The 17,652-nt window shown below is 44.3% G+C and overlaps 1 protein-coding gene across 3 annotated transcripts in view; it reads right to left on the bottom strand.

Moving 5' to 3' along the window:
* Nucleotides 1-1,448: 1,448 nt before the first annotated feature.
* slc12a7b (solute carrier family 12 member 7b) overlaps nucleotides 1,449-17,652 on the bottom strand; it is a 38,875-nt gene continuing 22,671 nt past the window's right edge. For 2 of the 3 annotated variants that reach the window (XM_028432656.1, XM_028432659.1), the window contains exons 4-25: nucleotides 17,160-17,306; nucleotides 14,712-14,766; nucleotides 14,376-14,506; nucleotides 14,049-14,290; nucleotides 13,755-13,966; nucleotides 13,155-13,322; nucleotides 12,961-13,059; nucleotides 12,750-12,807; nucleotides 12,367-12,541; nucleotides 12,171-12,289; nucleotides 11,893-11,991; nucleotides 11,480-11,599; nucleotides 10,053-10,157; nucleotides 9,550-9,718; nucleotides 9,015-9,210; nucleotides 8,684-8,853; nucleotides 8,399-8,530; nucleotides 8,176-8,283; nucleotides 6,367-6,542; nucleotides 5,688-5,702; nucleotides 3,968-4,101; nucleotides 1,449-3,786 (exon numbers count right to left, since the gene is read on the bottom strand). In XM_028432656.1, coding sequence (XP_028288457.1) covers nucleotides 3,695-3,786; nucleotides 3,968-4,101; nucleotides 5,688-5,702; nucleotides 6,367-6,542; nucleotides 8,176-8,283; nucleotides 8,399-8,530; nucleotides 8,684-8,853; nucleotides 9,015-9,210; nucleotides 9,550-9,718; nucleotides 10,053-10,157; nucleotides 11,480-11,599; nucleotides 11,893-11,991; nucleotides 12,171-12,289; nucleotides 12,367-12,541; nucleotides 12,750-12,807; nucleotides 12,961-13,059; nucleotides 13,155-13,322; nucleotides 13,755-13,966; nucleotides 14,049-14,290; nucleotides 14,376-14,506; nucleotides 14,712-14,766; nucleotides 17,160-17,306 — 2,922 coding nt within the window. In that variant the 3' untranslated portion in view covers nucleotides 1,449-3,694. The remainder of the gene's footprint in view (nucleotides 3,787-3,967; nucleotides 4,102-5,687; nucleotides 5,703-6,366; nucleotides 6,543-8,175; nucleotides 8,284-8,398; nucleotides 8,531-8,683; nucleotides 8,854-9,014; nucleotides 9,211-9,549; nucleotides 9,719-10,052; nucleotides 10,158-11,479; nucleotides 11,600-11,892; nucleotides 11,992-12,170; nucleotides 12,290-12,366; nucleotides 12,542-12,749; nucleotides 12,808-12,960; nucleotides 13,060-13,154; nucleotides 13,323-13,754; nucleotides 13,967-14,048; nucleotides 14,291-14,375; nucleotides 14,507-14,711; nucleotides 14,767-17,159; nucleotides 17,307-17,652) is intronic. The other variant, XM_028432658.1, reaches the window with a different exon arrangement.

Below are 17,652 nucleotides of genomic sequence, written 5' to 3'. Positions count from 1 at the left end.
GACAGGACAGCTGACCTCAGCTTCATGCTTCCACCTGCACTGGAATTTTCTGTCTTTAAGGGTTAAATCTGAAACCTGATTTCCCTCTTTTACATTAAAAAGTCTTGAAATAAAAATGTGAAATGCCTCCGCTGAGGGATGAATCAGTAACATTTCACCGGATGGACCGAGCTGGGGTCAGAGCTTGAATCAGCTGTTATCTCTCATGATGTCAGGGAGGCTTCTTTGTGGAGCACCTTTGTACAGTTTGGTATTGATTTGGCAAACAGCAGACAGAGCAAACAGCAAAACACACAGACTTTAGACAGGAGGGTTGTGTAAAAGGTCAAAGGTCAAAGCTTTGCTTCAGCGTCTGTGCACCATGGATAGAACATACCTGCTGTCACACTGACACGGGATGAAGGAGGAACTGTAAACATAAACACATGCTCAGCCCGGTACGCTGTCCCTCTGTGCCTCTTTACAATGATCACACTCTTGATTGAATCAAACGTTTGTGTGAGACGGGGGGCACCATGTGACCAGCCGGGGTCAGGCCTGCAGAGCTGATTGTTGGAGCGGAGGTGCAGATGGAACAGGGGGTGGCCCACACCTCCACAGAGGTGATGTGACAATAAAAACGTTTGGCTCAGACACACAGTGCAGTGACTGTCCATCAGCGTCTGCAGGTTGGAAGGGTAGGGGATGCTGCCCTCTTGTGGAGGAATGTAGTTCAACATCCATCAGGGTCATGGTGAGGCTTCACAGTCCTGCCTTTCTCCACCTGCTCCGAGGCCACCGGGAGATGATGATGGAGAAGAAACTCATTTCAGCCCCTCTGGGATCTTTTGAGACTGGAACTCAACATTGGGAGCATGAAACTCAGGACGGTCTACTGCTCCTCTGGACTATGTTGGCTGGAGCTGAACGCTCCAAAGAAGTCTGGGGGTGTAGATCCAGACAAAGAAAATAGAGCTGTAATACAAGCTGCTGCTGCTGCCAGGTGGCTGTTACAATAATAAGACAATTGGTTTAATCAAAAATCATTTTCCTCTCACTGTTTCACCTGAATTAATTTTTAAGGTCTCGGTCTAACAATTAGATAATGAATAATCCTAAATACAAGCATCAACGGCAACACAACTGAACAAAAACTGAAAACATCTTTAATGAGACTGAGCTTGTGAAACTGATTAGTTGCAAACTATCAAAGAAAAATCATCAGGAAAACACAGGCGGGTCAGGATTCAGATGTGTCACCCTGTGTTGTGTGAACTATACTCACCAGCTTTTTGTCCAGAATGATGTTTGGAAGCAGCGACCAGTACCATGGTGAATTATTGAAGCTTAAGAGAACCTCCAGGGCTGCTTGAAGAGAACAGGCAACACCTGCTGCTGCCTGTTTAATCCACATTAAACAAACACACTTCTTCTACTAGTTTGTAAAGAAACGAGAGTCAACAGCTCCGTTTATTTCAGCACTTTTATTAATTACTCAGAGGCACAAATACAATTTACAGGGCTACCTTCCTCTATATGTACCCACAAGTGACTTCCTGTGTCAGCCTGCGAGGCCTGCCAGCTGAGCCAGACGACAGCAGAAACACACACACACACACACACACACACAGCCTTAGACACACACACACAGACAGACAGTATTCTGCTGGTCCTCTCACGTAGCTGAGGCTTTATTTCCTCTCCTGAATCCACATGTAACGTCATTTCAGACCGAGAGATGTGACTGTTTGGTTTCTTTCTCTCTTCAGCCGAGCCTCAGTGACACCTTGAGGTAGATAACATTCTCCAGTCACACAGGAGCTGTGAAACACAAACTGCTGCTATTTACCTCCAGTAACTTCTTTGTTTTTATTTAGCATCTTCTGTTTAAGGTTTTATGTATTTGTCTTTATGCACAGCTACTGCTAATGAGCTCAGTAACCACGTTAAAAACGGCTTTAATAATAATTTACAACTTTCAATCATTCAAACTTTGTAAAACTAAACAGCTTGTTTTTCTTCTGTTTAATCTTTGGTGGCTAAAACAGAAAACTAAACACAGTAACATTTACTTCTGCTGCATCATGAGGGCTTCTCAGACCTTTGTGTTGTTGTTGTTGTTTTGGTTGGGTTAAAACAAAACTAAAAAAAAAAAATAAAATAAAAAAATCTGCCGCCGTCTTCACACAAACCGTCTCCTTCAGCATCCTCGCATTAAAAATCACACTGAAAATTAACACTTAAAGTAACAGAAGATCAATTATAATGTAACAAACACGACTACAGAGTTACACAGGCCGACAACTGAACGACACACGAAAACCAAAACACACACGTGTTGCATGACCAGAAAGTCGTATTCTCCCAGCACGGGAACACACGACTTCCTGCTTTACAAAATACTGCACAGCTAGTTCTTTGGAAAAGACACTGTGGAGGTACATGCTGGGGTCCTTCAGCACCACAACGGGGTCTTGTTGCAGCTCGCATCATTTAAAAATGCCCTTCCAATTTGTGCGATTAGGTGCATTTCCTGCAGCTTTTATTTTGAAATGATTCTCACAGGAATGAGGAGATTTATTAAATCAGATCACAGCTCTGAGCGGAGCTCAAATACTTCCACAGTTTCTTTTGTAGTCGGTTTGGCACTTTTTCCTCCTACAGATCGAATTACTCTAGGACTCAGAGCCTAAACATGGGTAAAATATTATAAAAACAACATTATAATGTGACTGTACTGAACTGCTCGCTGTCTGCATTGATCGACATTGGCCTGCAGGTGTCGCTGCAGGCCAAAAAAAATAAACAAATTAACTCGGTAGTGCAAAGTCCACAGTGCTGTCAACATGGGAAGATTTAGACTAATTTACACACAGTCGGTTTCTTTTTATATGCACTGACCAATGTCACATTTAACATGTGATCCTACAAGCTGAAGCTGAAGATGATGCTGTCAGGCAGCCCATTTAAAAATAATAAAAACATCTCTGTGCCCACCTGAGCACTACTTCAAATACCACGATTGTTCATTTAAAGCGCACCATTAGCTATGGCTATTTTCCCTATCAAAACGTCTGAGGGTGGGAGGTCAGTAATGTGAAAGGCTCCCACCCTCCACACTGAAACTCCATCAGCTTCCTCCTCCTCCTGCTGCCTGGTCCTTTTACTACTTCACCACAGATCACGGGTGTAATGAGATGTGACTCCTCTCTCTCTCTCTCTCCTGGTGATAAACCCGCCTCTGTATCATTCCCTGTGCACGTTTCCCTCAGGTCCAGCGAACAACATGAAAGACTACAAGGTTCAGATCAACACCACACATTCGCCTCGTCTCCGCCTATCTCAGCGCGTGTCAGTAACGTGACGACATCAACACAAGAGGGAAAGAATATGAAATGTAACAGAACAGAAGGTTTTAAATGAAAGATATAAAGTGTCTCTATGCTCTATCTTCTGTGTGCAGGGCACACACACACACACACACACACACACACTCACGCTCTCTTTGACTGATTCATCGCGTCCTTCCCTCTGACGACTTTCGGACCATCTGTCAATCACAAGTGGTCCCGCCTTCCAACAACCTCCCGCCCTTCATAAACACCAAATTAGGCTTCTTCCTCGTGAAAAATGCCCGGTGACTGGTATCCATGGCGACATGCCCATGTGTGCAGGTTGGGGCATGAGAGTTTTTTTTTTTTGTTTTTTCGTTTTTTTAAGAGTAGATTGTGATGACTTCACGGCCACCTCCGCGCACCAGGAGGACACGGTTCAGACCCTCGAGGAGAACCTCCAAGAACTCCATGTCTGAGACGACAACGGTCAAGGTTCAAAACACTGACGCCTCACACTGCTGTGTGTCACCACATGGGGGCAGCAGAGACCCCCCCCCCCGCCCCCCCCCCCGCCCCCCCCCCCCCCCCCCCCCCGCCCCCCCCGGTCTGACACCCCGTCATTCTGAAACAATCACCGATGAATGTAAGGATACAGTTTTCATCGCCGCCTCTGTTCCTGGGCGGCCCGGGCATGTTGAGCAGAACCAGATGAGCTCCCTGTGACTTGTTGACCACCACCTCGTTCAGCTTGACAGCTGTGTGCATGCGGCGAACATTTGACTGGTTCCTGGTTTGACAGTGAGAAAAGGCAGCAGTGAAGAAAATCTGACCCCTGACCCTTCATCTGATGTTTTACACAGCGCAGCTGTCCCGTTCTGGACTCCAGTCTGACTCTGGACAGGCTGGGGGTTTCTTAAAAGCTGTGTCCCTAATCAGAGGCTGCATCCTTCAAAGGACACGCCACATGGAGAGGTATTCCTCTTAGATCACAACAACACTTGTTAAATGGGACGGTACAGTCTGCAGAAGACTTCCTGTTGCCTAGCAACCTGCAGTTGATGCTGATGTTTGAGAAAAGTGAACTGTGGCAGTGAACTCTGGGTTATGTTGGGGCTCCAGGATCCACCTGATGCATTCCTTGTTATAACAGGTAAAGGAAGGGTGCCTTTGAGGGGCAGCCCTGTTGTCGCCATGGTGACACACTCGGTCCTGCTAAAGAGGCAGCACCTGAATTGGGACACAGCCGTTCTTGTTTATTGAAATCTTGTTTTGGTTTCTTTGTTTCATTACTTGTATAAAATTTAACATTTAATTAAAAAAATATTTTTCTTACCCTTCTAAAGCAATGCTAAACAAACATACAGTAACTGCCAACAGTTTAAATTTTGCATGACTTCTTATGAATTTGAGAGCATACTAACTGTTAAAGCCGTACACTACGATGATCAGTGTGTAGTCATGTACAGGACACACTGAATACAAACAGCTGACTGACTGGCCATGATTTCATTATTTACACCTGCTAAGAAATCATTAAACCATTTTTGTGAAAAGCTCCTGAAGCTGCACAGACACAGCTTTTATTTCCTGGCTCTGTTTCAAATGAACCAAACCTCTATAGAATAGAATTTCGATGCTTGTGCAATGGGTCAACTAATGGTAAAGTTGTGCTTTAAGAGAAAACATCATCACAAACATTCATCAACAACATTTTTGTCAAGGAGAAAAATGCACTGTTAACTTAACATAGTATGTTAGAGCCACACACAGACGAGTAAAAAGGTCGTGTTAGGGGGCTGAAGCTGTAAAGAGGCGCCATTTAAAAGAGAACCGGAACAAATCGGATCCCAAACAGGGTTTTCTTTACGTTTTACTGAAAACATGCTGCAGTTTTATTTATATATATAAATAATTACTACAGAAATAAAGGCACCACCTGCCTCTTTAAAGTGTCGCCTCTTTATCATCACCTTCACAGATCACAGGGCAATAAAGCACATGACAGCAACTGCCAGAAGCCAAATTACACTGAACAAGACTAGTTTGTGTATTCTGCTTTTCCAGGTTTAGAATTTAAAGGTGAGGCCAAATGATCTTTCTTTGTGAAACTAGAAAGCATATACGTTTATATTTTTTTTTTTTTTTACTGTACATGCAAGTTAAATCAGCAGAAGCTTTTCCCACCAGCCTTCTATTTAAAGCTGGAAGATGAAGTCCGTGCACATGAGGCCATGCAGACAAGGACACCACAGATGTACACAGAGAGCACAAGAGCTGGAGCTACGTTCATCACAGCGGCAGAACACACACACTGACACACACACACACACACATATATATATAAGGGCTTAGGGCAAAGAGAATGCAACTTACAGACTCTCCCACTCTCTAGAAGGAGGAAAATGGGACAGAACAACAAAAAACAGGCTTAGACGCTTCTACACCAGCTGTGCAGCTCTCATCCTACCACACTGCATGCTCCCACTGTCCCAAACCACTTGGCGTGAAAATATTAAACCCAACAAAGTGACATGGAGCCGTTTGATGTGTTCGATGAGGCTTCGTGTAAAGGTGGCCTCCGGTTTTTTTCTTGTCCTGTCAGACTTTGTTTTGGACTCGGGACACACCTGTGATGTCCACACACTGATCGAATGGACAGTATGGGATGTGAAAGTGTTAGTCTACGAGGTGTCCGTGTGGTCTGGCCATGCACTGCGACTGAAATGGCTGGAAGTGTACACACATGCGCACACACACCAAATGCAGCCTGAATGCACACGCCATGCACACTGTCGTCCCGCCATCGGGCTCAGAATGACTGAACCACTACACATGCTGCACCGAGGCTTTGGCACCATCCTGAACTACAGTCTGTGCTGTGCCGCTCATTCTCCAAAGTTTTCTTCCATTCAAAATGGTGCAAACGTCTCACACGACACATGCAATGACACAATGTCACTTAACGTTACATATTACTCTGGTATTGACTTTGCTCTAAAATCTATTCGTCCTTCAGTTTAGCTGTTTTTTAGCTGCTGGAGTAGTAACTTACGGTTTCATGTTAAACAGGTCCCGTACAGCCACGTTGGCGTTGCACTCCCGGTTACGATTACGCTCTGTGAAGAGCTTGTCCTTGGTCCAGGTCATGTGAACCCGCTCTGGCCCCGTGTCAGCCTTGTCATTTATTGTGGCGTGAGACGCCGTGTTCCTGTCGTGGATGAGCTGGGCCTGAGGAGAAGACGAGAGAAGGATGAGACAAAGGCAGCGGAGGTGATGGTGGGACGAAACGAGAGTAAGATGGCGGAGAGTGAGGAAGGAGTGAGGGATGTGGAGAATCCCTGGAAGTGAATAAATGAACACAATCAGGACAAAGAAACACATTCACACCTGTACAACAACACAGAGGTCAACATTTTACTCAAAACAAATGCAGGGCAAATGAAGCTTAAACTACACGCACAGTACAAGACGGGAACTTTCCATAAAAGAATCTTTGTAGAACAAAGAATGTTAAAGTTTTTAGTCTTGTGCAGCTGCATGTCTGTGCACTGGCTTGTAACGGATGGTGCTCTTGTTCCCCTGGCAGCTCACTCTGAATGAGCAGAATGGGTTTTGGTGTTTAACAGTGGTGATGAAGGGGTGACGACTATGCTTAACATGAAATAATAAAAAAAAGAGAGAGAGAAAGGACAGTATTGTCACAAGTTATCAAAGAGAATCAAGTTCTACTCATTGACTTTTTTTTTATAGAATCATCATCAAAACCTCAGTGAAGCACTTCTGATCCGAGTTGATACTGTCCGCTCTCTCCACTTAAAATACTGTTGAGGGAGTTGAGGGGATGAGGAGGGAGGGATCTGTGGGGGCGATGGCAGGCCGGGCAGCAGTTTCAGGGTGCGACAGGCTGGTGTTCACAAAGCAGCTCTTGATGACTACACAGATAAGTAGCACTACTGTTGGGCGCATTCTGGACTTGCAGTTTTAATGTCACATGTACAAGATGGATCCGGAACCATGCTACCTGAAGTCCCTGAGCTTAACTGCCTGATCTAACTGAGACTTCACACTGATGCATTCCGCAGTGGAACAACATGGTTGCATCTTAGTGATCCTGAACAGTGGGTGAATATGCTAAATTAGTTTTGATAAATGCAACAGAGTATCCACAGAACATTCTTCCTTACTGTCCTGAGGCAGAGATGAGAAGAGTTCTTCTAAAAATATCTGAAAGATGTACTGACTAACGAACAATAACAACACAATCCACACATGAGGTATCAAGTTTCATATCCTGAGCCCAGAATTTAAACCAGGATGACATGAATGAATTTTAAAACATGAGCCACACCTGCAGCCTCAGATGCTTTGTGAAGACGTGCCTGCGTGTGTGTCTAACAGTGAGGGGCAGTGGGTTGACAAAGTCGTCTACCTCGTCCTCCTGAGTGTCCTCCATCGGTGAGGACTGCCGGCTGAAGCTCTCGCTCTGTGCAGCGCCCGGGTTCTTCCTCCGGATTGAGCTACGCGATTCGTCAGTGATACTCTGAATCTGAGCGGTGCGTCACAGCGGGGGATGAACGGGGGGGAGGGAAAGGGGCCAGTGGTCATATTGCTAAACGTTTATTATTGTTTTTTCTTTTCTGTGTGAAATACAAAGCTAGTTGAAGGGGCTGAGGTGACATGCATGCAAGTCTAGAAATATATTAAAATGCATCCAGTACCAATACACGCCATGTTGGCTTGTGATTATATGAGCTCTAGCATCTACTTATAAGCAGCAGAAACACTGCATTAATTCAGGCTGAATGCTGCTACAGATCTAAGCGGACTGTGCGGTGCAGGGTTGCGTTCAAGAGTACTTTACCTCTCTCTCCCTCTCAGTCCTGGAAAGCTGCATCTGTTTCAGCATCTGAGACCTCTGCTCCATCACCAGTGTCTTCTCATAGGTGAAGGCTGAGATGTCATTGTCATGCTAAAAAAAAAAAAAGAGGACAGAGGACAGGATCATGATTTGGAGAAATCCATGTCTGACAAATAATTTAGAGATTGCAGGTGCTGAATCTGTCTGTTCACAAATCAAATCTCACCATCTCCACTACTTCAACCTCGGCATCCAGCCGCAGGTGATAAAGGAACATCTGCAGGTCTTTCTTCATTTGGATGCTGTTGTCATCCATCTGGGCTACAGTGAAGATGCGCATCTTACACTTCTTCCACACCTGAAGGTACAACAAGCAGAAAATATTTACTATATTATACAGGGCAGAACTGAGGACGCCACTCAGGGGAGCGGTGAAACGTCTTCAGACGCACATCCACAGACATCAAAGATGAAGAAAGAAATGTAAAGAGTAGGTGTGAGATGTGCTCACCTTGTGCTGTCGCAGCAGGAAGGGCAGCAGCATCAGCATGCCTCCATCATGAACCACCCACCACACATCAATAGTGCCCTCCCCGAGGCGGTCCTGGTTTGTGGGGAAACTGTCCACATTCTTAGCCACAAGTAAGGCATGATGGGCTGCCGTGGTCTCCCGCACCGTCTCTGGATTGAGAGAAGGACAGAGGAGGTCTGTGTGAGATTACGTCAACGCCACCTGGATGATGCATTATCATTATTTCCACTGCATTTTAGATTTGATCCTGCTTCTTTATCATGTCCTGCATATTAAAAACCTGTGTTTTGAACCACTTCCTGCACCGTACCTATGAAGTTCTTCCATGAGTGCGGGTCGTTGGACTGCTTCCAGGTTCCAGGCCAGGCCATCAGAACTGTGTTGTGCTTCATGCCTCCTAACCCTGCAGACTGGATAAGGTGGGAGAAGCCGTCTCTAAGGTTTGACGACACCACCACATGACAGAAACCTTTGGTGCGCTCTGCGGACATGCAAGACTTGATGTTCTGGACAGAGACAGAGACAGGAAGGAATGATTGACATCGAGTTAGAACAGGACAAGATGCAGTGATAGCACTTTCACTCGAAATTAACGTTCATTAGTCTCCAATTCATTCTGATTGATCTAAACAATGAGCGGCCTATGTAATCTGAAATTCTGCTGCACATGATTGCTTTCGTTCAAACAGTCATCCGCTGATTAAAACTAGTTTTGAGGACACGTAAAATCCGGCAGCACAGAATCAGATGACTTCCTCAATTTGGCCAGCAGGTGGCAGCTGCAGCATGGTGACAGAACATACTTAGCTTCATTTATTTTGTGTGTGTGTGTGTCACTACCACACCTGCTCAGCCTTTTTGGCCTCTGTGTCTTTAGTGAGGTAGGTTCCCTCTATAACGTTCCCCACTATCGTCAGGCCTTTTCCTGCCTTCAGCTGAGTGGTGAGGGACAAAAGACGAGGGTGTTTGACTCCGTGGTCTGAGTCTATGTTCAGGAGCACCAACAGCTGGGGCCTGGACACAACAAGAGGAAACGACTTTAATCCTTACAGACTGTGTGGCAGCATTATTAACAGAAAACAACAGAGCGGTAGGAAGAGTATCCACAGTCAGTGTTCCTAGAAAGTAACAGAATCCAGTTCTGCTTTTGGGAAGGCAGTTCACAAGGTCAGCCAGTGTGGGCTTCTGTACAGTATAAAGGCTTAGCGGTCTTTATTGTCAGATTAGGGACAGAACCGAGTGATTAATCAAATTTTGTGTCTATTCCTGTCCCTCTGTGGTCCAACACAATAGCGACAGGTGGCACACTACGTCAACTGTGACCACACCCATGCTAAATGTTCCATACCTCCAGTTCTTGGTGTGTGGCGGAGCATCCTCAAGGCGAATGAGGGCGTAGCGAGCGGCGTTGAGAGACAGCCCGCGGATACCGTCGCCCCACTCCTTCTCGGCACTGGTTAACAGATGAAACACACAGTGATGTAAAACATTGGTCATTGTAGTGCTCAAGACCAGACTGTGGTACGACATCACCCCTTTGTTTTCCTCCTGACCGCTCCCGTCATAAATAACTGTGCTGTTTGTTAATTATTGGGCTAAAAGGTGTACGGTAACTATCACTCACCTTCCCTCAGTCTGTCCAAAACACGATGTACTGGATTTAAAGTTGCACTTATCACTATTATCGGTACTCACTGCGAAACTGACTGCATGAAAAACACATGTTGCCTCCTCTGTAGCTGTGTGCCTCATGTTTCCTCTCCTCTCTCTGATCCTTCTGTTCTCTGTGTTTAGTCCAGTGATCACGCTTGAGGATATTTTCCTTTAGGACGGTGACTCTTTCTCTGCACATCAGGAAGCTTTGTTTCCACTGAACTAAAATATCCTGCTGTGTCCATCTGTGAAACTGTGGCCAAACACAGGTTTGAAACACCTCTATTGTTCACAGCCGTACAACTATTAAAGCTCTGAGCTGCTCTCTCTCACATCAACACCGGCCTGTGTGTACCTTTGATCTTTGCCGTTATTTTTGCTGCACACAACAGGTCTTTCTTGTTAGTATGACTGTGGTATCATACAGTGGAATGTGGTGGACACTAGTTCTGATGATTTGGCCAGATTAGGCCAGTTCTGGGGCATTTACAGAAATGATTATGAATGTCACTGCCCCCAAAAAAAGTCTTGTTGCTTGGTTCTGTGCAGTTTATTTGTAAGTATTGTAGCTTACTGTAACACTAAGAAATTCTAATTGGTCAATCAGTCATAACAGATTGCTGATATTGATGTGGTTCACATCTCCTGGTGGGACCACAGACATTGTGCGAAGGAGTCCCTGTGCAATGTGCAGAGATGTAGCGATTATAGTGTATGAACCCATTAACATCAATATCATGATATCAGCCAATAAAGGCTTATACATAGACTAAAGTTTTCTTGAAGACTTCAAGAAAACTACAAGTCCAGATGCCTTGCTTCAATCTTCTCTTTGTAAAATTCATCATCAGATTCATCAGACAACATTGATCACATGAAACAGACTTCGTGTTCCCAGCAGGTGGTTCTCTGATTCTTAGAGAATATTATCATGTTACTTCCAGCTTTGAGCTGATCCTCTTTCACATCAAACTTTGATGAGACATCTCCAAAAGACTATTTTTGCCTAACATGTCTGCTACAAGCAACCATCGCTCAGCACCAGTTGTATGTTAGGAAACCAGATTCCTTTAATGCTAAGTTGTATTAAGAGCGCAATTTGGCAAACGCGGCCATTCTTACCCTCGGTATTCAATGTATTTGTAGATGCAGCTAGCGATGGCCATGGCAACGATAGCATAATACCAGGAGGAGATGAACATGAGAGCAAGACACAAACTCATACCCAGGAAGGACAGAGCCCTGTAAGAGAAAAAAAAGTGCACATGTAACTGAGGTCCATTCTTTCATCCAGCTGATTGAGATTTTTTGCATTCATGGAAATGTCTTAATGAAATGAAAATGATTGAGAACGGACAGCTGAGAGGCTTAGGACTCACAGTAATTAAAATCCACAGCTACATTGTCCTTACTCTGTGCTGTGGAAGTAATCTCAACGTGGGCCACATAAAACCACATTCAATGGATGTAGCTGTGGAAGTGTTTTCATATTTGTGATCCTTGGTAAGTGTCGAAAAATATTTATTATCACCCACCAATGGTAGTATTTGAAGCGCGGTCTCCAGTTGGGCGTTCGCAAAAGTGTCTGAACGGCACAGGCCAGGTTGACAAACAGGTAGCACATGAGGAAGAACCTGCAGGGAGAAGGAGACAACAAGCCAAAAAACACTTCTCACTAACCATGTAAATCTGCACTTTATAAACATTAAGTGGCTTTAAACACCCACGATTCTTCGAGGATCACAGGCTCCCTCTGTTGATCTGCATTTATGGGAACAGCGCATGTAATAATATTATGTAAACAGATACTGACATGGAGAGGATTGGAGCCACAGCGTCTAGGGAGGCGATGAGGATTCCGATCTCACAGATCCCAGCAGTCAGCAGCAGCGCCCAGGTTGGTTCTCCATTGGCTTTCCCATGGCCAAACACCTAGGACCACACGCAGTCACAGCTGAAGTGCATGAAGGTAAAACATCGCTTTGAATGCATGTCTGTTTGTATCTCACATGCAGGAAGGGTACGATGCCATCCCGTGCGATAGCCTGCAGCAGACGCGGGGCACCTGTCAAACTCTGCAAACCCGCCCCACAGCAGGAGAAGAAGGAGCCGATCACGATGACCCAGGGCGAGGGCCACGATAATGTGCCGATAACAAGGTTCCCTTTCACAGAGTCTCCAAATCTGCAGCACAAAAACAGTCATATGCAGTCCACGAGGCAAATGTGTAGCATTGTGTATGAATTTCCCTGAGGGGCCTTCCCAAAGGGATTAATAAAGTATAAAATTTATTCTATGGTATATTTTATTCTATTCTAAATGAGATTAAGAAATGACAATCGAATGCATTCTCTTACATATGCGAAGGCAGGATATCCAAGTGTGTACTTACTTGTCTCGAAGCAGAACTCCCTCAATACAGGCACCAAACAGAACCACACTGCTGATGTCTAAGAAATACCGTTAAGGGGAATAAAAGGAATCCGTGCAGACAGTCCCATGTGACATCTAATGCTTTAATTCTTCACAGTTATGTGTGGCAACATCACCTGTGAATAAGGAAATGAGTGCATCTGATATAACTAAACTTGTGCTTAGGATACAGATGAAGGAAGTGGTACCGATAGCCAGAATGGTCCCAATAGGAATGGACTTCTGTGCATCCCTCAAGTCACCCGATCGGTTTGAGCCAGCCATGATACCTGGAAGGTAAAAACACAAACACACAAAAAACAAAATCAACAAGGAATCTTTGAGAATGAAGCCAAACTGTGATATTTTTTTATCATGGTCTCACCAGTGACAGAGGGGAAGTAGATGCCAACGAGGAGTGTGAAGAAGGTGGTGATATCGTTGACTACATACGGCATGTAAAGGTCTTGGGAAGTGTCATCCGCTTCCAGAGATGACAACTTCCCGTTTTCTACTAACATGCCCTGATGACCATACTGTGACCACATGTTATCTGCCAGAGATACAGGACAAAAAAAAGAAACACAAAGGGTTACTCCCCCCTTACACTTAACATAAATACACAAAACTGAAAGTGATCAAACTCAGAAGAGAGCGAAAATGAGGTCAGCAGGGAATTATTTAAGCAGAGACTGAAATAACCACGTGTTATCTATCAGCACCTGCACGCGCCTGCGCCAGTTGCTTGAGAAGAAATATGATAAGAATGCATTTGCACTGAAGGTTGGCAGTAAAAACACATTCGTCATGGCCAGCTGCACTTAATAGATTCCGATCAATGACAATCCACATTCCAGAGGAGATTTTTAGCATTGCTCAGGCTTCAATGTACTGGATGAAGTCTGAATGGTTTAGATGATAAAAACATACATTATATTGTGGTTTACACCGATGAAACTGAACACTTCAAGAGTTGTGTTCCAACCTGAAATGACTCCACTGGTCAGTCCGGGGATGCCTTGAATCTCAGTCAGGTTGTTGTTGACAAAGTATTCGTTGCAGGTGTCATTGAGCTCAGGCCCATTGCAGAACAACATCCACAGTTTGGTCGTGACTGTCAGGTTGTCGATAACCTCCGTCTTAAGACACTTGTCAAAGTTGTGGTTCTGCAGAGTGCGATTGCCCAGCATGCAAACACTGTGTTGAAGACAAGAGAGCATAGGTGTTACATCCTCACACTAAAAAAAATGTGAGCAGGAAGTGAGAAAACTGGACGCACGGAAAGTCCGGCGGCTCAAAGATGGTCTTGATGACTCCTGCGTAGATGGCAAGGATGGAGAGAATAACACAAGCCAGGAAGACTAAAGCCAGCTTGTTGACATATTTGACCCCGACAAAGACGACCACAGCCATCAGCGCTAGGCAGCATGTGCCGTAGACACGCATGTTGTTCAGCATGGCGGCCACCTCGTCCTCCTTTTTCTCCGCCACGAAGATGGCTGCTTTAGGCACGATGTAAGTCTGAAGAAGACAAAATGTACATTTGAGAAAAACAGAATAGAAGCTTTCCTTTTATAAAGGTCCTCCAAACACTGGTTCCACTCACCAGTAGAATCTCAATGGTACCCAGGATGTACATGGAGCCAGCAAAGGTCGTCCCCAAGTAGAAACAAAGACCAACAGCTCCACCAAACTCTGGACCCAGAGACCTAGAAATCATGTAGTACGAGCCTCCAGCTGCAGAACAAAGACAGTAGAGTGAGTTTTGTGAAACTTCTGTTCGACCAACACCATCAATATTTTGGGAAAACTTAAGTCTGAGGGTCCATATAGTGTTGTTGTCTGAGCACACGTGTCTTGCTTTCAGTGCTCCCATTAGGCAGTCTAATATGATCTCACTGTTTAAGTAGTTCTTATCCTCTCTCTGATAAAAGCGTCCTACCTGGCACAACACCATTGGTAGCGATTGCACTCATGGATATGGCGGTCAGCATGGTCTTTGGAGAGATACAAGAAAAGAACAGAAGGTTTAGGATTGATAAATCACACAGAGATAGATCACACTGTAATATTGATTGACAAGTTATTTCTCATTCAATTTCTACTCTCAGAAATATAAAGTAACAAAGTAGGACTACTTCACTACTGTACTTAAGTATTAAAAGGTCCTATCTGTACTGAAGTCTCCACTTTACTTCGCTACATATTTTTTATGCGCTGTATATTATGGTGAATGTGAGGTTGTATTTCCAGTATAGCTTGGGAACAGTTTGTTACTAATATGTTTGTTGTTCTTCTATAACCATTAGAGCTGTGTGCAAAAAGGGAGAAACACTTATTTTAAATCCCCAGAGCCTGGTGGCCATTGGAGTGTAGAAACTATTATTACTTTGTTTAGGTTAAACGACTGTTTGTTCTGTTGCTCTGCACCACTCCCTCCCATCTACATGAGAGGCTGAGAATCCATCCTTAAAATATTATAATATTGTTATAAAAACACTGCTTTGTTATCACACATTTAACATGACAGGAAACCATCAATACAAGCCTCTGCGCCCACCCCACACACAATGGGAACCATGGTAGGTTAATCTAGCATTTAGTCCGTACTTCTTATGGGCTTATGTTCTAAATCTTCTGGATTGGTAACAGATACAAGCTTTTCCATGAAATCAGTCATTGTTGCTGGGGGGGGGCGGGCGGTTACCTAACAGTGTGTCCGGATGAGAGAGAGGACAGTCGAGAGGAGGGCAGAATGAGCACAAAGCAAAGAAGAGGAAAAAACAAGACACAACTTAAAGGATGAAAGAAGATAGGATAGAACAAGTGTGAAGGTTAGAGAAGAGAGGACAAAGGACAGAGGAGAAGAAGACAGGACAAGGACAAGAACAAGATAAACCTTGAGCTCTTTGATGAGTGACTGATGTAAAGTGCCAGACAAGTTGGAGTAAAGCCAATTAGCAGACAGTTTTACCTCCTGCTTCGAGGGAAACCATAAGCGGCTACACGGTAGTGCAAGAACTCAAAGCAGAGAGCAGTGATGGAAGGGATGTGGTCAGTCATGTGGACTCTAATGTTTGTCAGGAGCATGTACTGTGATGAAAGAGGAGTTTGTTTGTCCTCTCCATATGTTAGTGTGATGCCTGATCTCAGCACAGACATTCTGACTCACTGAACCTCTTTGTTTTCATCTTTGTGTCTCTCCAGGCTGAACAGAGTCAAAAATGTAATTAAGCCACATGAAACCTGAAAGCCTGTAAAATGACGATGAGTGAAGTAAAGATACCCCTCGAGGTTATTTTTAGATATTTCTGGTGTTGGGTCTGTGGCACACAGAATAAGCAGGTGGCTGCTGTGGGACTATTGGCGCAAAGTCAGCTGTGGTCTAAGCAGTGAAATTGAACATTAATCTGTTTGACTAAGCTCGTCTCTCTTTTTAGTGAAGTAGGGAGGGTAAACCCTGCTAATGCACTTCAGCTAGATTGTAATATATGAAATGGAGTTCCCATCTTTCTAGGCAACAGTTCACACAGATATGATATTAACCTGTAGCACTACAGATGCAGAGTAATGCGTTACATACATGTGTATGAGTTAATCCAAGTGAAAAATATGCAGATGGAATATATTTCTTCTTAGAGTTGCAAAGCTTTAGATTTTATCCTTGACTTTCCACAGTTAAGTGAGCCTGTTTTGGTCACTGTGAGTAAAACCGGCCTTTTGTTATGAGGCAAGTGCCGAACTGAGAATGTACTCGAGGTTTTTGGTTGTACTTTCCCTGATTAAAGTGCAATAATCCATTGTCTGCTGTGGGATTGGCAAATGTAGCCACTGTGTGGGTGTGCATGTCGCTGCGTTTCTGACAGTTTGCAGATGGACGGATTACACGTCGAGCTAGGTACCATTAGAAGCAAGGAGAAATGGAGAGTCACAGTGGCTAAATATAGAAGGGATCAGTGGTCACTGGCTCAACCTGCCGGTCATTCGTTTCTGTTGCCGATCCAGTATTCAGACCCGATATCAGGAAGAAAACTAAACCCCAGAGATGGACATATATTCACACTCATGTGTTAATGTATTAAGAAAGCATTAAAGACCTGAGTATGTACATCGAGTTCACTCTTACATAATGATGCACGTCATTGCTCTAATGACTTCAAGGTTACAGTAAATCCCTTGATAAAGGACAAATAATATCCATGTCAGTGGTCAGAGCAGCTCCTTTTACCTTTCACTTTTCCTTTCTAGGTTTCTGTGTTAGAAAAAGATCATCAGCTTCAAATTTGGAAGTAAGAGCGTTAAAGAAACACTACTGTGTTTTCAGGGAGCTCGTACTCTGAGTAGCCTGGACAGAGAGTGGGCAAGAGGATGCTGTACCGAAAGTACTCACACATGAGCAGCACAAGCCGACAATAGCCAAGGACTCCAGGATGCCGGCAGTGCCGACGATCCAGGTAAGGCGAAGAAACAGGATGACCCCCAGAATATTCTGGAGGCACGGGAGGTAGACGCCCATGAAGGTCCCCATCTGAGGGCTCTGTAGGTGAGGGATGATGAAGGAGAAGGTCAATACAACAAAAATAATTACATTTGTAAATATAAAATTCAATACTGAGGCGACAAAAGCAGACACGAGGGTTGGGAGTAAGAGAGGAATGAGCATTTTAAAAACAGGCAGAGTTGTCATAACCTCAAAAAATAAATAACTAAATACCGTACAGTCTATGACTTCAATCCTGCATCGTTGATTTGGCAGCATTATAAATTCACAGATTAATCCACAGAGAGCATCTGTTCAAATGGATTTCAGACTTACATGTCAGTGACTAAGGCGTGTTTACGTTAACAAAACCTGTCAACTATCCTTCGGAGATCACGAAGAA

The sequence above is a fragment of the Parambassis ranga genome, chromosome 20 (assembly GCF_900634625.1).
Source record: "Parambassis ranga chromosome 20, fParRan2.1, whole genome shotgun sequence".
NCBI classification, from domain to species: Eukaryota; Metazoa; Chordata; class Actinopteri; family Ambassidae; genus Parambassis; species Parambassis ranga.
Note: the sequence above shows the minus strand (reverse complement) of the source record. Positions and strands in the feature narration are given on the sequence as shown.